At 43.0% G+C, this 24094-nt stretch overlaps 3 protein-coding genes across 3 annotated transcripts in view; 1 reads left to right on the forward strand and 2 right to left on the reverse strand.

The window, feature by feature from the left end:
- Positions 1–11533, reverse strand: part of gfra1a (gdnf family receptor alpha 1a) — a 50876-nt gene extending 39343 nt beyond the window's left edge. Inside the window, 4 exon segments of the mRNA XM_047029501.1 lie at positions 1835–2002; positions 9523–9606; positions 10233–10535; positions 11097–11533. Coding sequence (XP_046885457.1) covers positions 1835–2002; positions 9523–9606; positions 10233–10535; positions 11097–11160 — 619 coding nt within the window. The 5' untranslated portion in view covers positions 11161–11533.
- Positions 11534–13616: 2083 nt separating this feature from the next.
- Positions 13617–17650, forward strand: ccdc172 (coiled-coil domain containing 172). The gene is made up of 8 exons (XM_047029502.1): positions 13617–13811; positions 14117–14202; positions 15319–15435; positions 15739–15904; positions 16070–16171; positions 16349–16451; positions 17402–17489; positions 17580–17650. Exons 1-8 carry the CDS (start codon positions 13733–13735, stop codon positions 17622–17624), a joined length of 786 nt encoding a protein of 261 aa, XP_046885458.1. The 5' UTR covers positions 13617–13732; the 3' UTR covers positions 17625–17650.
- A 195-nt stretch (positions 17651–17845) lies between these two features.
- si:ch1073-126c3.2 (uncharacterized protein LOC555816 homolog) lies at positions 17846–20159 on the reverse strand. The gene is made up of 6 exons (XM_047029617.1): positions 20001–20159; positions 19807–19892; positions 19480–19594; positions 19083–19225; positions 18816–18930; positions 17846–18710 (listed from the first exon to the last, which is right to left on the reverse strand). The coding sequence occupies exons 1-6, from the start codon at positions 20062–20064 to the stop codon at positions 18547–18549; spliced, it is 687 nt and encodes a 228-aa protein (XP_046885573.1). The 5' UTR covers positions 20065–20159; the 3' UTR covers positions 17846–18546.
- Positions 20160–24094: the final 3935 nt, after the last annotated feature.

Consider the following 24094-nt stretch of genomic DNA (forward strand, 5'->3'; position numbering starts at 1 on the left):
AAAAAAAATCCAATCCAAATACTTTTAGAAATGTTTTAGAAGAATACTTGAGAAACAAAGCCTGTTAGAAAGGAGGAGGGCAGTTGCACAGTCTATAGTTCTAGGTTAATCTAGAGTTATGGTTTAAAACTATCCATAGCACACTTATCAATTTAGATTTCCCTTCTGCATGTTTATGCAGTCCATTACTCACTAGCCAACTCAGGACGGGCTGCTTTTAAAAGGCTAATTACCCCAAACAATAAATCAGCTTCACTGTAATAATGTGATTAATATTTTGAAAACCACTCTTTACAGTTGGCCCGCAGTCCCATTCATATTAACTTGAACAATGACTAACATCGTTTCTGGAGGGGATTCAGAGTTTTAATTAATCTCAATGTGTTTCCCCGCGGGGCACTCATAGTGTTGGCAGAGGTTTTTAGATGCAGCGCTGAGTTGCAGAAAGACACGAAAAAATTGCCATAATCTACTGCTGAAAGGGGGACCCATCAGAACTCCATGTGACAGTGGCACGTTCGGTGGACCTGTGATGATTTATAAGTTACCACTTGCTAATGTGGTAGACGGGCACAACCGTGGAAAAACAACCTGGTCTATTGAAGAGAGTTTTAGAAGCATTAATATGATACTTCACTCCTGTCATCCAAGTAGAGGGCAACGTAACGGAATCCAGCTACCGTTTTCCAATGTGTACAGAATTATACTAATGGCCTGCTTTGGTTGGGATGTGCTCGGTGAAGTTGAATTTGTTGATGATTTTCCCTTCCATGTTTTCAGAGTTGATGTAATTTTCCGTCCTGTGAAAAAGGCTGTGTTTAGCCGTGTGCATGCGGGGAGTGAAAGTGAATTATGGCCCCCAGGTTTCCCTGAACGAGCCCTCAGTCCGATTCAGCCTCTCAGCTGCACTGATGTGATCAACCCTACAGCAGCACTCAAAGCAAACAGTGTGTGTGTGTGCGTGTGTGTGTGTTTGTGTGTGTGTGTGTGTGTGCGTGTGTGCTTGGGGTGATAACTCATGTGCGTGACCATAGAATTTTGTTTAGGCTCACAAAAAAATGAAGCACGGAGAAGTTGACATTCTCTCTTATCTCCTTCAGCTTGTGCAGGATCTGATTCTGATAGCAGAGATGGGAAGTAACAAAGTGCAAATACTTTGTTACTGGAGGCTACTTCAGTAGATTTTTCTGCTATCAGTTCTTCACAATTGTTCTGACAACCTTTTATTAAAACACTAACCAATTAAGGGTTATGACTGCTTTTACTTAAGTATGTCAGAGCCCATACTTCTTTACTTTAACTTGAGTGAAAAGAATCAATAGTCAAGAATGTGTGTACTTTCGCCATCTCTGTCAGAGAGACATTCACAAGGTCCATGTCTCTGATGATTTGCCACTCTCAACACATTCGGAAAGAACCATCATCTGTAACCATAATCCATGTTTCGATCTTCTATCTACGCGTAGCTCTGTCCAGGTAGTATAGTATCCACCTGAGGACCAGGATGAAGGCCAGTATTGTTTGGGTGTGTTTATCTGTTATTCTCCATGGGAAATATATCCTTGCTCAATCAATGTACTGTAGAGAAAACAAAGACTACTGTGGAAATGACAACCCAGCCTCAGAGACATTGGCAGGCTGTGCTTTGACAGAATCACACTCCGCAATGTGCAATATGAAACAGACACAAAGGAAAAACAAACAAATTGCAAAAAACACAAACATCTCTCTCTCCTTCTCTCACAAACACACACACACACACACACAACCACGTTTGCTTACACACATGTACACTACCTCCCTCGCAGCACTGCGTGTCTGCATGCTTAATTACCGAGTAGAGCCCAATTTGGATGAGCCCTTCTGTTTCTACTGGGGTCCTGGAGCTCCACTCCCCGGTCCCTGTCCAGGGGGCCTCTGCCCTGGGCTCCCCCGCCCTGAGGGCCCCTCCCTGGGGCCGAGCTGGCCGGACTGCTCCAGGGGTCTGCACCAACCCCTCCCTCTGTAAGAGACGTGCTCGGTTCAGGCCCGCAGGAGGTCACACGAGAGGTCACAGTGCACAAGAGGGCAGAGGGCAGGGAGTGAATGGGGACAGGGGTTAGGGGGTCAAAGGTTAGGCCAACAAGGCACACTCGGAAGGTAAGGCAGGAGCCCAGGTGGGGCATTCTCCAGCTGGACAGAGGGGGCGTGGGTGTGGAGGATGGTTAGTGGGTTACTGTTAGGTTTGGCACAGGACAGAGGGAGGACAGAGGAGTAGGAGTCTTGCAAAGGGCATCATGTTAAAGCAGGGAGTATGTATAGTTCTCTGAGACTTCTGGTTGCCAACACACATGTACACAAACACACACATGTACACAAACACACACATCCACCCTTGGGTAGCTCATATCAAGCACAAGTAACCAGGTATCTAGTAACCAGGTATCTAGTACCCAGGTATCTAGTAACCAGGTATCTAGTAACCAGGTATCTAGCTGAGCTACGACAACTCACATGACTCCTGTTACTGCTGCTGTTTGTCAACCCGCTTGTTCATCTGTGAAGGATTTGGCTTTAATCAACTGTGACTCACCACGATTTGAAATTATTTCATGACTACATTTCTTCAACTGAGTGTAAAATTACAATGCAATGTTTGTGAGAATGCAGACAAAAAGTGAGGTTATAGTTTACACGTCATATCTGAAAGAAGATCTGCCAAATTGTTAACAAAACAGGATTTTAATTTGAACCAAATGACCATCTAACGGTTTCAATGCAACCCTCTGGTGTGCGTGTGAAGACTTTTTGTTCACGTCTGACCGATTAATTTAAACCAGGACCAAAGTCAACATCTGAGGGGGTTTGAATGTATAACACGTGGTTTAGATTTGAGCTATGATGATGCATACATGCAAATGTATGTATCAATACCCTCATTTAACATGAGAATGGAGCTGAGCCAAACACAGCTGGATTCTGTACAAAAAGAAGGTGGGCGGGAGAGGGGGTAGAGAGAGAGAAAGAGAGAGAAAGAGAGAGAAAGAGAGAGAGAGAGGAAGGAGAGAGAGAGGAAGGAGAGAGAGGAGGGAGACGGAAAAATAGAGGAGGGAGACAGAAAGAGAGAGAGAGAAAGGAGAAAGACAGAAAGAGAGAGACAGAAAGAGATAGAAACAGAAAGAGACAGGGGAGAGCTTCCTTTAGTCATTTGTTTGCTTTTCAGGGAAACGTTGTGTGTTGAGACGGTGATTAAAAGTGTGGGATGAAAGAAGGGGGCTGTTCTCTGGAGAACGACAGGCGAGAACACATGTCTGGCACAATCACAATTTTAGCATCCCCATCATCAAAATGAGTGTTAACATCAAAACACACACACACACACGCTGCTCCTCAAACCGGCGACACAAGGAACAACAGACGTAATAGTCGTTCTGGAGAAATACCACCACGCTCCACGCAATCATCCTCACGTAGTCAATGTTGACGTTACTGTGTGTTAACCTCGTTGAGATTGCCATTCTAAAATTCCAAGCCTTGATTGGAAGAGCTCCAGACACAATGAGACAAAGCGACAGTGAAACAGCTGTCGTCTTAACAGGATCAGCTCTGTAGTATCCCGGGTTCCAGAGCTTAAACAGCATGGCACACCCAAGGCCAACACAGCATAGCCTGCCTTGGCACCTGCCATCGGTCAGTCAAATACAAGGCCCCCTCAATCTAAACCCCCCCTGGTAGAGGTTCAGGTGCATACGACCTCACATGATCTCACCCAACGGATTCGAATCCCCCCGCAGCACGTAGTGTCTCAGTCGAGTAAATATGTGCAATGTCCCTTTAAGGGCACACAATTTTTGCTTGTATTTGTTTGACACCAGAGACGTTAATTCCCATACGACTGTTCGCCACATCGATCTGACTTTAGACTGACACCTCAGCCTGTGTGTTTTATGGAGGGAGGTGGATTAGCATGCAGGAGAGTAGTAGAGCCAGCTAGCTAGCTGGCACAAATGGCGCCCTGCTGATTCTAACTGTCAGCCTGTCGATTAACTATGATAAATCACTCTCCCACTTTATATCCAATCAAAAACCTCTCAGGAGGACTCAAATCTGGTCACCTTTAACTAAATGATTCTTTTTTGGCCGCACCGAGCGTGCGGGGAACCGCGGCTGATGTCAAAGCCATGGCTGTATTATACCACCATTAGTCTGCAGCTGTGACATTCATTTGTATAACAGTTTGAACAGAAAAGAAAATGAAATAGCATGCTGACCTGTGGCTAATTCAGTCATTTGAGGCAGAATGACCCTGAACGACCGTCACACACACAGACAAAACATACCTTTGTCAAGGGCACTAGACTCAAGCTTGGGAAGCTGAGATATTGCTTTTCTAACCACCCTCCAGGTCACATTAGAAATAGGACCGTTAATACAAACAGATGGTTAATGATTAATACATCCAAATTTGATATTGTCCTATTACACATCAGTGCCTGAGTAAGGGATCCCCAGACAAGGTCAGGGTAAACAAAGCCTTCTGACTGTGTCCTTCCTACCGCTCCACAACACAGTCCTCCAGGAACTGTACACCTGAACCGCCGGGACCCTGGGCTTGTCCTCTGATCCAGTCCAAAGGAACAGCCGGGGGCGGGGGGGGAGAAAAGCACCCGGAGAAATCAATAGTTTCTTGTAGGCACAGCCTCAAGTTTCTATTTTAACATGGGTCTCTATCGATTAGCTTTCAGATGAGACATCTCTCTAGGACAGCCCCAGTCTGGGAGGATTTGGGAGTCTTTAGCGGAACAAAACCCAGCGTGATGGAGAGCTGGAGGGATTGAGGTGTGAAAGAATAGAGGGATGGAGGGTGCAGGGGGGACGATGGTTTCCTTTTTTGCGTCAGCACCTCGTCGAGGGGGGCTGAAGACAGTTCGGAGGAGGACACTGTGTCACAGACGGCTGAAATAGCTCGACTTCAAATAACCCTTTTGGGCCTTTGACTGACAAACCCTGACACAGACAGAGAGGTAAATCAGGGGAGACACTTGAGCTGCCAAGGACAAGTGAAAAGGTTCCCAATTGGCATGTGTTTACGTGGTAGAACTGGCATTAAGGCTTGGCAGAAGCACAACCCTAAAGCCCTGTAGAGAGGAATTACCTTATTTGGTTCATTTCTTTAAAATATCTCTTTCTCTCTCTTTCTGTCTCTTCTCACAGACACTCGCACACAAAGCTGGTGTGAGAGTTCATTATGAAATTGGTGCTCTTACCAGTGGTGGGTGATGCTAACAGGTTCTAAGTCCTCTGGTCAGGACAGGGCTTTACACTATGCTCCTCTGTCAGCACGGCTCGCTCCACACACACATACTTTCACACATTTCACTGCACTGTACCCACTCTATTCACACAGGAACAGAGGCACGCCTTCATGAGGTGGAATTCAGACAGAGAGAAGGTTGGGATCAGTGTTAGGTTTGACGAAAGGAGACAAAAATATTAGGGTTTGTGTTAATGGACCTGCGAACTAACAGCGCTTCAAGCATGTTCTAAATTCTCCAGTTCAGTTCAGAGGGTGTATGGGAGAGGGGAAAGAAAGGGAAGGTAGTCAAAATAACATCACGATACAAGTACTTTCAGAGAGAGTCTGAATGAGCTTTCATCCAGAACTGCAGACCACAAAAAGAACCCCGTTGTATTTCAGCGCTGAACCCATGGAACTTTACTGGAGACCCATGCAGCCTGAACCAACAACGTGAGGTTTGGTGTTTGGAACAAGCACAGGTACCAACAAGAGACTCCTCCATTTTATTTGTAGTTATATTTTATATTTGAATATTGAGTCCTTATCCTTCTCTGACTTCTACTTGCATCATTTAGACTGTGCCCATCCGTCTGTCCCTGACGGCGAGTCAGATCGTTTAGATTACCAGATCCCAATTACTTCTGTGTCACATCTTCTTCCCTGGCTCATTTCTCATTGGTGCACTAAGGAACAGTCAGTGACGATTGGCTGACACTAAACTGTGTCTTTATCTCCAAACCCAGCAATCAGAAAGGTATCATCTCCACTGCGACCTGACAGTTTTGTGACTTTGTAAAACTCCCACGGTTTAAAGGTACTGTACAGCACATCATAATATAACTGCTTTCTCTCTCTTCCTTTTCCCACCTTTGGGAGAACAACATCAACTTCGACATTCGCTCTGCGGCCGCGCAAATATGTTTCCCTGTCCCCACGCTCCCAAGATGGAGCCAAGAAAAACCAAGTATTGAAATCAGTCAGTGTGGGGTGCAGCAGTGCAGTGGACACTCATGAATACAGTAATATGAAACTGGGCCTTGTGTGTGTGTGTGTGTATTCATCCATCTCCTACAGTGCTATCGCCCTTGGGCAGAGCCAAATGGTGTAGTAGTAATGTTGAGTCCAGTTGAATCAAAGAGGAATAGCCTCTTCCTGCTTCCTGAATGGGTCACTGACTCACAAGATGGCCAACTGGTAATAAAGAAAGGGAAAGGGAACCGTTTCATCTGAAGTCCTTTCTGGTCCTTCCTCTTACCTCACACTCATTCATGCATGGTGGCATATGGGGAGGAAGTGCTGTGTTGGAAAACATTGTCCCTGGTCAGTTAGGTACCCATTGTTTCTCACTGAGTGGTCGGCTTCTCGCTTGGTTGGTATACAGCGATGGTTGCAGAGAGAAAGGTCAAAGGTTAAATCTCATATTCTTTGTCAGGCACTAAGGCAAATTGCATACATAATGCAGTTTCACTTATTTACAGGTTTGTGAAAACAGAAATGAAAATTAAAGTGGTTTGTTCAATAGCCTCCCCTTACCACTATCATTACAAATAACAACAACAGCAGCTATACTAGATGCTATACAAAAGCAATTATTCTAGAGACAACAGCCTAATTTGAGACATTGGCTAATATACAATCCCAAAAAGCCGTTTCAGTAGCAACACCAGTGCCTTTGCCGATCATCAATCCCAGTACCACCACAGACACCAGGACTATGACCACAACCACCACAGATACATACTGCTGCTTTATCAGCCCAGCACACAGACACAAATATGCCATGTCCTGCTAATGAGAAGCAGGGAGATGTGTCGACGGAGGAAGAGCAGAAGCATTCAATGAGCCATTTTATCGAGTGGGATCACAGACATCAATACAGGTAGTTCTCAGGGAGACAGACTTAGGGGCTTCTAAGAGGAAATGAAGGAGAAAGAATCAAGCTGCACCTTGTGCTAAAAGAGATCATATAAACACACACTAACATTTTCAAGTGCACACACATACACACACAGTGGCACATCGCACCCTGGTGAGGCCACTGATGTGATAAATGAGAGTTGCATCAAACAGGAGCCGCCATTTGCTCTCTGCTTCGTTCATTTCCCCTGGCTTGGAGTTGTTATCGTCCGCCAGCAAGATGACAGTGTCAATTTGAATGAAATTGAAAGATAACTCACAGATGAATATGAGGGGCACAAGGGTGGCTCACATGGGTAGGGCGACAATCGTGTGGGCTGAGGGCACAGCGGCCACGGTTCGAATCTGGCGTGGCGCCATTTCTGCATGTCTTCCTCTCTGTCTCTTTCTCTCTCCCCATAAATGTCCTGTCTATTCTCGAACTGCGTCAGTCAAATAAAGCCAAACACATAAAATATATAAAATAATTAAAAAAAAAACTGAATTTCAGTAGTCTACAGAGTAGTTGCGGTACTGAAATTTCTCCTTGCTCCACTGTGCTGGGAAACTGACTTACTCATACTTCACAGTGAGTCAACCTGACTCAACTTAGGGCTAAAAGCTTTCCCGTCTGCCTGGAGAAAGTACATGAACATAATTACATCAACTTTGGAGTGTGTGTGATTGTGCTTGTATGCGTGTGTATGTTTGTTCATGTGAAGAGAGAAAGAAGATGTACATGAAGTATAATACATAGAACAATAGAGGCGGTGTGTGTGCGTGTGTGTGTTTGCGTGCACCATCCTGCCCAGGGCCCTTGGCATTCCAGTCCCACACTGGAGGTCCAGTTGTATTGCTAATCTCTCTTGCTGTGACTCAATAAAGGATACTCAGGCTGGTTTGAGGCAGCGCTGTGCACATTCTACATCAAAGGTACTCTTCCCTCTAGAAGTCTGCTATAGTCCATCAGAGGTTTATAGCAAAGGGGAGATGACACAGGGGAGACAAGGGGAAGGATGTATGTAGGAAAGGTCAACACAAAAAAGGTTTTATTTGCCACTGTGGTCTGTCCTTAGGGGTTTACAGTGATTTGGATCAGTGATGTCCCATCGTATGTGTGTGTGCGTGTGTGTGTGCGTGCAATTGTGTGTGTGAGTGTCTGTATGTTGGTATAGAATATAGTCAGGAGTATTTGTGACTGGAACAGATGTATTATTACAATCGGATCAGTAGATGTTCGTAGGTTTGACTCAAGTCTACTGTACAGCTGTCAGAGACTCATCACAATACAGTCTGGATCAGTAAACTGCTCGACTCTCTCTCAGACTGACTCCCCACCTGCCCTCACCCCTGTTTTCACTCACTCATCCATTCAGTTACCCTTCCCGTTTTGCCCTCACCCATACAGTGGCCTTACTATCCTTCTACCCAGACCCACTTTGCCTGTTCCCATAACATCTCTATGACGAGGAGCACAGGCTAACGTGTGGTTCTGTCACCACCGAGAGAAATGCGAAACCGTCAATCAACTTTAAGAGCTTTTCAAAGAGGGTATAAGGAGCACCTTCAGACACGCAGCGCCCTACTCATTAATCTCCCTGTTCAGATCAGTGGGAGACATTTCTGGAGCTGTCCTATGCCTTGTATCTGTGAGTTATGTTACTGCGTTTAGATGTTTGAGTATCCTCACTGAGATTCTGAAACAAATACAAAATGGATTTAAGAAAATAAAGAAAGCTGCTCAAGAGGCTGAATTAGTACCTTTTCTTCTTCCAAATTTGAGAAGAAATAGCAATCCTAACATTAAATCTTACATACTTGAGTTGTTTCATAGTTCCTTATAGGGTAACGAGGTAATATCGGACAAGGTTTCAATGTCGTGAACCTGTGATCGTGAGGAACATCGCCATCTAGAGGCAACTCAAAACCACTGACGCGTGTAATTTCTTCCCGGCCTCCCTTACGTGCATTCGATTAGAAACCGACAGCATACGGAATCAGATCGAACTGACAACGAAAACAATGTGCCCTTCAAACAAAATCCAGTGTAGGATGTCACTCCTTTCACGTGTTTCCGTGTTTCTGCAACTGCGCAATGTGTGCTCAACTCTTTCGTAGGGTCCTCAGAACTATACCTCCCCATGCAAGTTCACTGACCACAGTTGGCATGCATGTAAGTAGTGCAAACAAGGGGAGAAGAGCAAGGTTTGAAAAGGAAAAAACATTCAATCAAATAACAATAACGTAACCATGCACAGCCTGCCTTCAGTTTAATATTGTCTGCGTAATAACGACTTTGCCTCCAGCACATCTGGACATCCGTTATGAGCACAAATCCATTTGCTTACCTGAAATAATTGGAGCCAACCGGAATATGTCAGACAGACGACTGTTCACCGTTTCGTACGGAGAGTCCTCGAGGAAATCGTTCCCTGTAAGGAAATTCAAGTCACAAACGGCGGTTCATTTACTCAAAGGCGTTCGGGCATTGAGTTCAGACATAGACACAGAGACTCAATAAATATAGATGGCTAGATAAATAAATAGTGATATCCATGTTTTTGATGGTGTTTGTGAGCGTTCACGCCTCTCACATTTGCATAGTGTACATATCATGGGTAGACTATATCTGGGTCAGTCGATTGGTACAGTACGGTTGATTGGGCATGTTGGTCAGTTGCACAACTAGGGACCTCAACTGCCCCACTTGGAATATGGTTGTAGGATGTAGTTTCGGAGCAGGCCTATGGGTAACTCTTGAGATGCGCAGTGCCAAGGCTGAATTGGTTCTAAGTGAAATCATATCCGTTCACATCTCCTCGCCTATGTAGGCCTAGTTATCGAGATGAGAGGAAGGAGTCAGTGATTGCACGTTATGGATTTACGCACGAAACGGAGCACTTTTGGTGCCCTTAAAAATTGTGATGATGCGTTCTCCCTCTTTGCTCCCTTCTTTCATACTATAGCCTACACGTGAATTACATGTAGCTTAATAGAGGGGATTAGGTAACCTCACAGGTCAGTCATCTGTGATGGCAGCCGGGGCGCATTCATGTACCTTGCAATGTCTGATAGATTCCCCAGTATATGCGCAGGCAGTTCTTCTCCTTCTTCATCCCTCTTTTACACCTGCAGTTGTACAGGGGACTCTGTTTGAGCGCATCCATGGCACTCCTACATTCGTCCTTCGCCTCCAGTCCGGATACCATGCTAAAGTTGCTCTCCTTCCCGGCTATGCACTGTCTCATTGTCCGGTACTTGGAGCTGCATCCCGGCTCCTTCAGACACTGCTCGCTCGCTTTGACACAATCGAGACGGTTCGTTCCAGATAAGACGTTTTCTTGGGCAAACGACAATACATCTGTGGAAAATAAATTATAACAAAAAATAAATTCACCTGCTACTACTTTATTTATGAAACAAATAACATTGAGTTGACATTTAAAAGAATAACAAAGTTTCGGTTAACCGGCATTGTTAACATGTAGCCTACCATGATTTTACACTTCACAATAAATAAAGTGAGATTATAGGCAAACTGAAAGCTGCTTTGGGGATTAAGATATTAAGGCGGAGAGCTGTGCACAACGTGGAAAACGCGAAAATAACATCTCAAACACGTCTTACCAAATGCTTTGTTGGTTTTAGTTGGCATATTTCACTGTAGGCCTTTGTTAAACAAACATACGCACGATTATAAACCATGCAGTGGAAGATAAAAATGGGCTACTTGAACTTTTGTATTTCCAGTGTCACATTTACCCTTACTGTTCCTTATTTGGTAAAGACATGCTTTTGATAGTCCACAATCCCTCTAATAATGACCACATAGTCACAAGGACTTGCCATTGCTGATCATTGCTGATTTACACATGAAATCAGGATGAATATGAAGAAATAACACAAATACTAGAAAACTTACCTAAAAGAGACAAAACGACGTAAAGAGTGGTAAGAATCATTGTGTATCTGTCCACGTGAAGCATATTCAACTGCAATTTGATTTGAACAAAACTTAATTTTATTTCCAAGGTATTTCCACTCTATTCAAATCCATTGAAAACATGACATGCGCTCCAACGTAGAGAAGAGACCCCGGCTTCATGCGAATAACATTCCACACCAAAAGTACTCCAATTTCAAAAAAAGCATTTTAGGCTACCATCATATGGCGAATGGTTTCTTTTTCTTGTCTAGATCAAACGAAAAGAGGGGATAATAGAGGACAACAATGGTCCCAAAAGCGACAAAACACACGGATGACTGCTCTCGGAACTCCGGCTCGTGAGATGCCCGCGTCTGTCTGAGCTCACGCTGATGCTGTTGCCTCTGCTCAATAGCGCTCTAACCACATCCACGCAGCATCGGTTAGTCGAGAGAATCTCTCCCTTCCGACTTGAACCTTTCTTCGATTAATAGTTCAAATTCCAATCTTACAAAGTGATTAATCTAATATGTAGCCTATAGTAATGACAATCAACCTACTATTATGGCAGGTAACACTCAGATATAGCCTACAGCCTCTATAGGCTACAATTTACTCCTTTAAGTTAGACTAATTTTCGCGCTGTCCACAGTTAAACACGTAGCCTATTTGACTTGGAGCGCGAGTATTTTATTCTGATGTGAAATTGTCCAAATATTTAGCCGATTTTAGTTTGTATTTGACTACTTTTTGATAAGCTAAGTGAATCAGATATTATATCAAATGGAGATCTCTAGTTAAAAAGTATACATTATTTACGAATCAAAGACAGGCCTAATGCACACAATTTGGGGTAAATGGTCCACACACTCTAATTTTAGTTTGTTAGACCCTTCGACAAACCCGCATAGCCTATATTGATTAGCGCCCCTAGACGTAAACGCAATATCCCCCCATGACTGTCCCCCACCACTCTCCGTGCATTTGTCAAAAACCTCAACACTGTTGAGCAGCAATGCGGCGTAAAAATGGGCTTATGCCCTCCTGGATGCACTTTGGGTCATTTCTTGGAGGGATTCGAAAAAGAACAGAAACGCAAGCTACAAGGGTTTTGAAAATGAAGGTTGCCTGCTGTGCTGCCAGTCAAACAGTCGCGCAAAACTCAGTCACCGGAGCATTGGTGAATATCGCCATCTGTTGGATTTATAAGCGTATTTCATATTGTAGGAAAACCTGCCAATGATAGGCTATAGCCCATTCTCTTTTTTTTGTTCTTTATTTCAGTACTTTTCCTGCATTATGTTTCAGGACATATTTGCATTGTCTAACTCACCGCTTGGTAAAGTGAACAAATTGTTGACGTTAAGCCTGACAATTCTACAAATGTATGGCTCGATCTATTACAAATGAATAAGTGAATTATGATTAAAATATTTGGCTAGGCTATTATTTATTAAGTCAATACAACATAGGTGGCAAATCAAGTTTTAACTATGGTCATAATAATCCGGTGATACATCACTTGACGTGAGATGTAAGCCATGGAAAATATTGATTGTCTATTCGGGGGCCCTTCCCTATATTATAGGATAAAGCACGAGGGCAATGAGAAAGGTTTTTCTACTCATTGACTGTTGACTGAATCAATCTGCACTATTGCCCTCAACCACGACATTAAATCAACCTTTCCCAGATCTTTAATACACAAATGGGAGTCTGGGAAAGGATTCTTGGTGAGAAAGGGAGTAGCCACAAACCTCAAAGAGCCTCCACTGAAACAAAAATCATTTGGATATTTTATTAACATGGTCCAAGTTTCTCAATTGTAAACGTTTCTTTTTTTTCTTTGTGAAATCTCATAGGCCAACATTTAAGTCATTGAAATATGCATAAACTTGGGTACTTCCACTGTCTACCCACAGTAGCCTACACCTAGACCTATATTTTAGTCATGTGGGCTATTAGGATGACTCCGTGATTTTAAACTCAAATGGAAAATGGCCAACTTCACAAAGTTGACACACATTTACTATGGGATTTATGTAAAACCTCCATCAATATTTACTATTAATTTCCCAAATGAATGTCAGTTTGATGTAGTCTTCGGTCATATTAACGAGCAAGCGTTCACACTATAGGCTAATGTGCTTTATGGCACCGGCTCAAAAAACATTCTTCTCGGATGTGGGAAATTGTCAATGGCAAAATATGTGACGAATGTGGAAGGAAGCTCATCGCACTGAATTCAAGTTATTGATTGCTGAGTGGGTTTACAAACGTCCAACTAGCAGTCGGTCTGTTAACGGCGCAGCAGTGATGATCCTGAATGACAAGGGAGTGAAGGAATCGGGTTTGTTCCCAATGAGCATTATAAACCATCCAACTATTTCAGGTCTTCCGCAAATATAGACTTATCCAAAAGGGAACACTTAGGCAGGCTGCAACAAGCTGGAGGAATCAACATAGTCCACAGGTGTACCAGATTAGGCTACAACACGTGCGAAATAAGAATACATTCTAAAGCATGCAGTGGTATTAATGTTTGCGCGGGAATCGTCATAAACGGATGCGCGTTCAGCACTGTTTAATTACAGGTTTTATGAAGTGGACATTATTACCTTTATCCTTCCAAAATGAGTTTGGATACTCTCTTTCAACAGATTATTTTAACCGAACAACAAATATCTGAGAAATCAAGGCAATTGCAGGAGGGTAAGATCATTTTGTCATGCAAAGATTAGCCTATAGGCCTACAATGCTTCAGCTAGCGAGATTCTAAAGACTTTAAGCTACATTAGTCTTGCTAACACTATTTCGGCAGAATACAGTTATTTGAGGAGTTGACAGTAGTCTCAATGTTGAGGGTCTCCACAAGTTTCTTTTGTAGGCTACATCATCACAATTAACGTTAAAAAAAATACTGTTTTGTAATTAAGGTCCATCCTTTTAAACTAAGATCTACCTACACAACTATGGACACACAAACCAAAGGGCAAATTTTCATTTTTAATTTTCAGTCAAAGTTGCCATCACCAGATGTGAAGACATGATAAAGTCCAGCGCTGAAAATAATAAACGTGATAACAAGAATCTTGAAGAAAAGGTGAGTTCTAGACTTACTACAACTTCTGTTGTTATCTTAGTGAACTCCTAAGCTTTTGTTCGAATGATAGTCCCACTACAAAGTCTATTTTAGACCTAATTAACAAGGATGGTAGTACTGTGGTTTCAGCAGAAATACAAAGTGAGATAAACTCTTTACAGCAAACTGAACCAGACATGATGAAAGATGAGAGACGTTGTCAATATCTATTGGCATAGTAAAGCAGTAATTTGTTTCATGTTTAAAACAGTTAATAAAACAGAAAGCTTCATTGATGTGGTGGATCGATTTGGAGGGCCATTACTAAATCAATCACTTAATTTCCAGCGGATCACATTCATATTATTGGAAGTAATCTTTAACCATGTAGGCCTATAAGTTATGTTAAATATAGACCAATTGACTTCTCTTCAAATTATTATTATGCTCCTCTTGTAGTTGTCACATTAAACGAACATAATAAGAAAGAGAATGACTGCAATGGTCAGTGAATGCCAATTAATAACAGTTTCATAAATAGTTTATTTCCCCCTGAACCGTTGTGGTTCAGTAGTATTGATACACACGCTTAGGATATTACTTACAAACTCGCCAACTTGCAATAGTTTCCATATTATGCTACATCATACATTGTCATTACCTTCAGACAAAGTGGTTTCTGACTGTAACACCATCTATTACAGTTAAGCGACAATACAGTTTCTTTTTTAGAAACACTGTTGAGTCACAGACAGACAGGGGTTGTTCTGAAGTGCTTACCTAAGGCAATAATTTTCCAAGCACCCCATGTTCACAATCATCCTTTATGATTTGCCTATTTTCTTTGAGGCAAGGCAGCATGTAATTACCAGAAAGATACCTTTTATTCATAGCTTAAAAGCTGTATTATTTCTGGTAATGGTGAGGTTATCTGTGTATGCGGAATTGTGGTTTGCCTGAAGGTCTGTGGTTTGTGGTCTGTAGTTTGAACCATGTCTCAAGGATCACCTCTTGGTCTAATGGCCCCTCCTTGGCCCTCTCATGCTGGAGACCAATATATTATTAATTCTGTATAGTAAGTACGTTGTTTCTATGTCTATGACAAATTCTTTGTATGGCATGCTTATGTCATGACAGGCTCAGCAGCTGACTCACATCCAGTTCCAGTATGAGCTCATGAAGAAAAGTCAGGATCAGATGGAGAAACAGAACAACGACCTTTTACAACAGCAGAGCCATCTCAAAGACCGCTTGGTGAGTGGATTTCTGGACTGAGATGCTTCTGAACTGGCTGCAGTCACACTTCGATAAGAAAAGGAGCATAACTTATAAATATGTAATGTATTCATTTAGCAGAGAGGTACAGTACAACTTACAGTATATCGTAACTTGTAACATTGCTGTGGTGTGACTAAGACTGAATTTCTACCTAGGCTGCACACTCAATATTCAACTTAAAGCAAACTGATGCTGGAATCCATAATTTCCTTTTAGTCATAGAAAATAAATATGAGTCTTCATATGGGGGTAATGTTAAGTGTGTCCATGTGTTTGAAGGATGAGATTAAGAGGCAGTCAAGAGAAGAGAAGGAGAACTTCATTCGAGAGATACAGGCTTTCAACAATGACTTTAACCTCTTGAGTAATAGGAAGAGCTTGTTGAAGAGCCAAACCCAGTCTGAAATACAAGAGCTGGAGAAGGAGATCAGCACTCTAAGCCAAGGTACTAAAGAGCCCTTTGAGATTGTTTTTCTAAGCGAGTCCCATGTAACAATTAAAACCCATCTCCAAGACCTGGAGCTGGTTAAATCTTTTATGGTGAGTCTGAATACAGGAGTTTACCCTGACTGCAACCTTAAGGTCTGATCTACTCCTGGTGCTGTTTCAGAGATGGAGTTCATGACCCAGAGCAACAGCCGTGTCAAGTCCATGCAGGAGGAAAAGAAAGGCCTCTATACAGAGCTCCAGGAGATCCAGCGAGTTCTTACAGGTGCTTATTTTATAAACACAGGGATTAGACCCAGGTGCTCTGCATTAAAAACATGTGCAAAGCTTGAGCTTTTAAATCTTAAAGCTGTCAAACTAAATGTAGTTAAGTTTCCCAGATTCGAACAGCACATGAGCGTTGTAGCGATTGTGGTACGTTGTCCAATCATGTCCGTTTCAGACCTTGATGGCCAACTCTGCGAGGCAAGAGCAGTGAGCGAGGCGCTGAGAGCAGAGAGTGAGGCAGTCAGCCAGAAGCCTCACTCAGACAGCACCTGCCTGAGGTAACCATCCTCTTTGCTGTCCTCGCTACTGTACACTGCATCGTCCGAACCCCAGTTCAACCCAAGGATGTGAGTTGGGCTTAATGGTGATATTCAGCCGTGCCTGTCCCAGAGAAGGCCAATCTGTCAGAACCACTTTGGCTGCATTCTCTACGCTGTGGTCTGAGAAGTGCTGAAGTGTCCAGCAAGATCCGCCTGGCCTCTTGTCTCCCCCGTTCTCCGGACCAGAACGTGTAAATAACAGCATTAGAGCCAATCACTTTAATTAAGACTTTGATCGGTTGCCTGTTTTATCTGCTCATCAAACAAAAAAAAGAGTGAATTGCCTCCGATGGGCATGTGAGGAGCTTGATGAAAAGCTCTACGTAGATCAATACAGGAATCTGTCGCAGGAAGGATGTCCTCTACCGCTACATCTTTCTACCTCCTCCACATCCTTCTCTTCTTCGTCCCTACTTACCCCCCAACTGCTCCTAAATCATAATTGAAGGAAGCATGTTCGGTCCTTCCATCTTCCCCGGTCGCAAATCTCCTTCCTTCATTACCCCGGGGCTAATGAGCCTCCAGGATCTGCTGAGTAGAGCTGGTGCTGTGGGGTGGAGGTGGTGGGGTTGGGGCCCGGCCTATCACGGATATGATCATTCTCCCTGAGTGTGCCTGTCCCGTCGTCAATCACAGCTTCAATCACGTTCGGCATAGCTCCTTCCTTTTAAACAGAGTTTTACCTCCTCTTATTGATTGTTGGAAATTGAGTACATGTCAATTTGAATGAGTGCTGCATTTTATAGAGTGTGCGATCCAAGGGGATGTCTGTGCCGGCTGGTGGTGTTGTGGGCCTGTCAGTCTTCGGTTCCTGCCTCGTTTCTTGGCTCTTGTTATCACGTTGATGATGCTGCTTTTTATCGGTGTCTATCGATGGTTCGGTCCAAGTCACACGTTTGTCCTCGCAGACTGAAGAAGGAGCTCGAAGTGTTGAAGGAGGACGAGCTGGAGCTACTCAGAGAGGCACTCATCTCCGAGAAGCACTTCCTGCAGTCGGTAATGACTCTCATCCAGCTCTCGTTGACACTCATTAGACACCGTGACCTCGCTAGGCCTGATTTCCTGCTTTCTGTTTCCTCCCTGTAGAAACTGTCTAGGAGGAGCAGCCCTTATTCCAGAAGTTTTACATAGCCTGCTGGCTCACAAAGGCTTTCAAGGCAAGTCAAAAAGCAGTTTTGTGTAACTACTTGGGTAGACTATGACCCCTGCAGACCTTTCCAATCACAAAGTGCTGTTTGCAACCAGCTGTAAATGAGGGCAAGCTGACCTCTAGTGGATTTGATAGAAGTTGCAGAGGATTGTTTTCGATTAAGCCAAAATTACAATAATCTTTATGTACACAGATTGCATTTTTATTCATTGCATTCATTTATTAATTTATTTTGTCAATAAAAATAAACTGCAGCATAGAGAGCATTGTCACAAATATACAGTCTCAAGTCTTCTGTGTACCATAACACCGGTATGTCAATGGTAGCTATTTTAGTTTGCAGGTACATTAGCAGTTTTGATCTTACAGCAGGCATTTCAGCTGATTCAAGGTAACTATTACAAAAGCAACTTTGTATTATTTTAATGTAATAACAAAGAAAATTGGACTATCCTCTATATTCTTGAGGAACACAGAACCTATGTTATGTCATCTGTTTATTATTCATCAAGGAACATATATTCAGTAATGTGCTTTTTGATGTACTTGCATACATGATTATTTATTGTTTTCAATTAGTTCTTACTGTAATATCTTCTGCTTCTATGATATAATTCCCCCTAGTGGTGTTTTGTGGAAGTGCACATATCTTGCTTTTAACCAATCACCAATTTCCATGAATTATAATTATGAGGATCGGGGCCTTTTGTACTCTCTGGATTTGTCTGAATGCTAGTAGATTGATTTAGTATGTTCAATACCCAATAAGTTTTGGGTATTGCCCGATTGACCACTGCTTCTTTGACCTTAACCCAAGTGCCTAGCCTGGATTAGTTTAGTTCAGACCATTTGACTAAGTGGTCTGTTACATCTGACCTGCAGATCCAAAATGCTAATGTGTGGTTATCCACAGATGAGGCAGGCATTCTCAGTCTCAGTTTGGTCTGTCTCCAGCTCTTTGACAAGCTGATCGATGACACCATTTTTGTCCGTTTTGCCTGTCTTCAGACAGTCCTGGTTTTTGGGGAAGTAGGCTGTAGCACTTCCTGCGACTGGAATAGGAGACGCTATAAATAGAAAGAGCAGAGAATTGTGAGGATGGACATTGTGTGTGTGTGTGTGTAAGGCAGGGAGTGTAAGAACAGACTTGACAGCCAGGAAAGGCTGCTTACCTATGCAGTATGCCAGTTTGTTCCCTCCTATGTGTTGGGTTGTCCATTTATATCCAGTATCCTTACTGCACTTCTCATAAAGACGAGTCCTCCTCAGGAATGAGAAGTCGTACCCCTGAAGGAGGAAGTGGAATGCTTATTCTCCCGTTTCTATCAAGTACAGAATCAGTTACCTTGATGACAGGTTCACCTTTCAGACTGTTGCTCCATGACACCTCCTCAGTGAGTGTCTGGTCTGTAAAAGTTGGAGCGCATGGTGTTGTTTACCTGGTTACACATGGGTTTGCAGTAGTGTGTTTGTTTGACCGTCACACAAACAAGTCCTCCGTTCTTGTGGAGATCAGGGACGGGGCACATTTTGTTCGGGGTGACATCTTCAGGATTTTCGTTGGGAAAGTCAAACTTACAAACTACAGCAGGAGAGAGAAGATACATACAACAAACTTATATATTTCAATTTAAAGACAGCATTCGTACAGTATGTACAACTATTTTATTATGTGTAGGTTCTCTGATTGGCCTTTCATAGCATTGTTCCTAAGCCAAAAAATTCAAGACTTAGTCAGTAGGCATTCTCTGTCTACGTGTGCCTGTGTGTTTTGGGTTTATGTGTGTTTTGGGTTTATGTGTGTTTTGGGTTTAGGGTTTGCGAGTCCATGCGTACATTTTGTCTGCTGTTCCTCCAGGATGTGTGCGAGTGTTCGGACTGAGTCCAGCAGGCCAGCGGTCTGCTTATCTGTCAAGGCGCTCGTCCCATTGCCTGCACACGAGGCTGCGACCTGCAGACACAGACAGGAGGAAACGTGGCACTGGCTGACTGGATATTGGGAGAAATGCCACTCTTTTCTTAGTTGAGGTGTATAACTGCAAACATTTTCAATTTGACCACTGGTATGAGACAGACATGCAATTTGTATCTTGTGTTGTTCGCGGCATTTTGGAGCTGTTTTAAGTGATTTAAGGGATCTACATTTGGAGTTGATATTCATACCTGTAACTGAGTGATGAAAGTTGAAATGATCCGTTCAGGGAAGGAGCAGGGATCCTTAGACGGGTCAGATTTGCAGACTGAGAGAGCTTTCACACATAGAGAAAACAAGCAACAATCAACTTTCTGTCATGAAAAGCACGTTCATTAATGAATTAATTCAGGTCATTCGACATCTTGATGATATCTTAACGTACCTGTTAAGATACCTGTACCTGAGCACAAACAGATCAGAGCTGCGGTTGTTCGTGCTAATAGCATGTTGGTTCAATGTTCTGTCTATCTCTGCTCAGATAAATAGCCACCGAAGGTATTAGAACAACTCACTGAACGTTGGGATGAGTGCAAAGATTAGAGTAGTGGCTTTTATTGACACATTGTTAAGAAAAAAAACACTGCAAACAGCAGTGGTCATGTTTCGGGGAAAACCTGTGCACTCGCTTCAACTTGTTGACTTAGATACTAAACTATGCATAACAACTGGGTATATTTTTCCTGTCACAGATTTAGCAATTGCTATAAAACATTGATAGCAAAATAAACACTGCAAACAGTCGTGGTCATGTTTCGGGGAAACCTGTGTACACACTGCAACTTGTTGATACTAAACTAAATGTATAACAACTGGGTACGTTTTTCCTCCCTGTCAAATGTCCCAGCAAACTGAAAGCTCTCCGTACGTCTATTCAAATGGAGTTAATTCCCAACATGCACTCTTGGGGGTGCTGACACTGTGTGTATATTTACAACACAGCAGGTTGTTGTTCCTTCCATACCACTGGATTGTACCTATAACTGGTGTCTGAACCTCTATAACTGGTGTCTGAACCTCTATAACTGGTGTCTGAACCTCTATAACTGGTGTCTGAACCTTCATGTCTCTGAAGTTTCTCTCTATCCAGTTTGGCAATACCAGCTGTCACCACAGTCTCCATAAATATGTGACCGAATATTCACCCTCCTGAAATATGATGTGACCATCTTCTCCTTATGCACAAGCTGAGGGGAGCTGTTGTGTCACAATGCCTGGACTTTTCTGAATAATTAAATATGGATGTTATTCATAATGAATGGGCTATGATCAGGGGGACATGAATTATTAAGGGTTTTTGGGAAGGACATTGAGCTCATTTACACAGTTTGGTTGAAACTAGGTAAAGCAGAATCAGTCTAATGGTGTAAGCTGTGTTTCATTTGGCAGATTCAAATCCTGGTCCCTATATTATCGTTATTGGAGGACATTTAAAGAGTAGGCAGACAGGAGGGATAGAAAATTAATATGCTGCTCACTCTGAGATGGTACAAACACACACACACACAACTCTGCACAGACCCCCCCCCCCCCCCCCCCCCCCCCCCCGTGACCTGTGTCTTTGTCATGATGAATGGTTAGAGATAACAGGGTTCTCTTTCTGTCTAACCTTTCTCAAATACCAGGAACATTCTCTCAGGGTTCTCCACTCCTGCTGCCTCCTCCGCTTCCATTGTGCTGAATTACCCAGCCGTGAATAAACGCAGCTCAGTTGTCAAATGACTCACATACGGATGAGTCCCAGCTCCTTAGCTGATTACTATTCAACCTGCTGCTACCTGTGCCTCAGAATGTGGGCTAGGTCGTCTAGGTACAGATCCACACCTGCTGGGGGATGTGCAGCAACACATAAATAGCTAACTATGCAACATTCCGTTTATTTTTATGATTGCTAATTTGTTTTATTTCAAGGTTAATTAATTCCGCAAGTCTCTACATCCACATTGGTGTGTTGTTGCTTTTTTTACTCTTATTCTTTTGTCTGTCTGTCATGTTTGACAAATTGATTACCCTTTCATTAAAATCACTTCAAGTGCCAACGTGCGACCATGTTTCAGAGGAATATTTTCCTTGAGATCTTTTCAAAGGCGACTTTATGAGCTGTGCATTATTAAACGTCTAAAGCCCAGCGGGGGGAGGGACTCTGTGGCGCTCATCCATCTTGTGTTCCTTGTACACAACTTAACGAATCATCAGAGAAACCACTTAAGGTGAGGGGGAAAGAACTCATTCTGTAGAGGGCTGACTTGACCCTCCGCTCTCAGCCTTCCCTACAGCAAACATAGCGTGGGTTGTGAACACACACATTCTGATTAGTCAACTCCTCTGAAAGAGAGGGACCAAAAAAAAACTAACCAAGGACTTACTAATGTCCATGCACTTAAATGGCACAAGCTAAGGAAACAACCATTAATTTCTCAAATATTTATAAGATAGTCCCTGGTGCCCGTCCTTTGGGGTTCTGTAATAACCAAACTCATCTCTTCAGGATACCATGGCAGAGCAGATAAAAGGATGGGGCTTGTGTATAATTCAGTGTGAATCTGTTCTGCTGGCTGCAGTTCTCATAACTCAATGTGACTGGGTGCTGTAGCAAGGTCTGAATCAAGCGCTCCTCAAGTATTGGTGCAGAGAGTCCAAAACCTGAACCCCCTGACGGCTCTGCCGGCTCCGGGATGCAGTGGTTTCACTCTCTCATATGGCACCAAGGATGTTGACGCTAATGATGGACCAAAAAGCTTTTTAAATTAATATTCCCAAAGGAGCTTAGATTTAAAGTGCTCCCTCCCTGCATCTAGACTGCATGACATCACAAGTCCAAATAGTTGGCTAAAAACAATTTATAATGTCTGAAAGACAAGCAAAACAAAGTAGGAATAGTAAACTAGAGTTGTGCTGGATGACTGGTATATGCAATACTTTTAAGATATGACCCCTAATGTACTATTGTACTACAAATGTCTTCAACCCTGGTCCTCAGGGCTCACCGTCCTGTATGTTTAAGATGTCATCTTAATGAGGGCCATTCCTTTGGATCAGGTATGTTGGAGCAGGGAAACATCTCAAACATCCAGGACAGTGGGCCCTGAGGACCAGGGTTGAACACAACTGTAGTCGATGGGCTGGTTAGTAAAGGAGCCAGAGGATCTCGCAGTCTCATAGTTTTGTGTTTCTCGGACGGCCATTTCAGTGCAGGGCCAGCTGTGGGCCGGATGATGAAACTAACACCCCGGCTGTCCCTCCTTTTTTACCTCAGAGGGGTGCGTGAGTGATCGCTTTAATTCCAATCTTTATGCAGTTGTAAATGAGCCCATTTGAATAAACCACAAGGAGCCATAAACGTGGCAGGGTGGAGATGGAGAATCTTGTTAAGATGTCGTCTCTATTAGATTCCCGGGCCTGCTTTATGAGTGAAGATGAAGTAACCTGAGTGATCCACATACGCATACAGAGAGCAGGAGACAGGACACAGCTAGCTCTTTCTTCTCTAAGGCAAACCTCATTTCTGGGCTATTTTTACCTCAGAGTAGATAGCTGTCAGGATACCCTGCATCGTATATTATGCACATGTATCCACACTGAGTATTTAACTTTATAATTATATGACTGTGTGACATGAATAATATCCAGTTCTTCAGATGTTATATTTAGAAAGGAAGGTAGGTATAGAGAATTGGTAACGTCAAGATATTTGTCAGAAGTGTCAAGCAGAGTAAATTTAATATTTGAGAAGTAGTGGGACCCCTTTTCAAGATTCATCCTGAGAGTTTTAATATATCTTTGTTGATCTCACAACTACACCAGAGCATCAAAATCCACCATTGAATGCATGAGGTCAGTGTAGGTTTGAAAATCATAAAAAAATTTGCACCCTGCCATTCACACTTCTTTGGTTTCAACAAGAACTACATGTACGCATACATTATTAAAGATATTGTAGATTCATTTTTCTAGGAATAAAGTCTTAGATGGCCGATGAAACCAGCATTGTAGACAATGTGTTGCTGATTTGAGATAATGACCCTGGCTGCATTCCTCTTGAACAAGCCTGTCCCCCATGAAAACACTAGTCAGATTTGACTTCCATAGCATAAGCCCCCCATGATTTTCTCCGAGGTGATTCAGCCCTGGTGTTGATGATGTAGACGCTCCAGTTGGCTCATGGCTAGTTACACTTCATGACTAATCAGAGGCTTAATGACCTGCATTATTCTTCATGGGTCGTAATAGTCCTTCACACAATTGGAAGTGAATGAATTCGCTGATGTCAGGACAGAGATGGTGTGTTACTAGCATGTAGATTATTTTATTTGGGTAATGGGGCAAACTGCCAGGTGGGAGAAACTGGCCCGGGCAGCAAATCAGCAGCAACACACAGAGCAAGCCGCATTGACATACTGTGTGTGTGTACCGTGTAGATGTGTGTGTGTGTGTGTAGATGTGTGTGGGTGCTTTAGAGCTCTGCTTAAATAGCTACTT

The sequence above is a fragment of the Hypomesus transpacificus genome, chromosome 11 (assembly GCF_021917145.1).
Source record: "Hypomesus transpacificus isolate Combined female chromosome 11, fHypTra1, whole genome shotgun sequence".
Classification (NCBI taxonomy): domain Eukaryota; kingdom Metazoa; phylum Chordata; class Actinopteri; order Osmeriformes; family Osmeridae; genus Hypomesus; species Hypomesus transpacificus.

What these genes read in the sequence shown, in the direction of transcription:
- si:ch1073-126c3.2 (XM_047029617.1), bottom strand. Translation starts at nt 20,064, where the DNA reads ATGCTATTAGCACGAACAACCGCAGCTCTGATCTGTTTGTGCTCAGGT. An exon ending in GCAAACCCATGTGTAACCAG is followed by an intron (nt 18,931 to 19,082) that starts GTAAACAACACC and finishes TTCCTCCTTCAG; the next exon opens with GGGTACGACTTCTCATTCCT. An exon ending in CAAACTGGCATACTGCATAG is followed by an intron (nt 18,711 to 18,815) that starts GTAAGCAGCCTT and finishes TTCTATTTATAG; the next exon opens with CGTCTCCTATTCCAGTCGCA.
- ccdc172 (XM_047029502.1), top strand. Translation starts at nt 13,733, where the DNA reads ATGAGTTTGGATACTCTCTTTCAACAGATTATTTTAACCGAACAACAA. An exon ending in GATCAGCACTCTAAGCCAAG is followed by an intron (nt 15,905 to 16,069) that starts GTACTAAAGAGC and finishes GTGCTGTTTCAG; the next exon opens with AGATGGAGTTCATGACCCAG. An exon ending in GATCCAGCGAGTTCTTACAG is followed by an intron (nt 16,172 to 16,348) that starts GTGCTTATTTTA and finishes TGTCCGTTTCAG; the next exon opens with ACCTTGATGGCCAACTCTGC.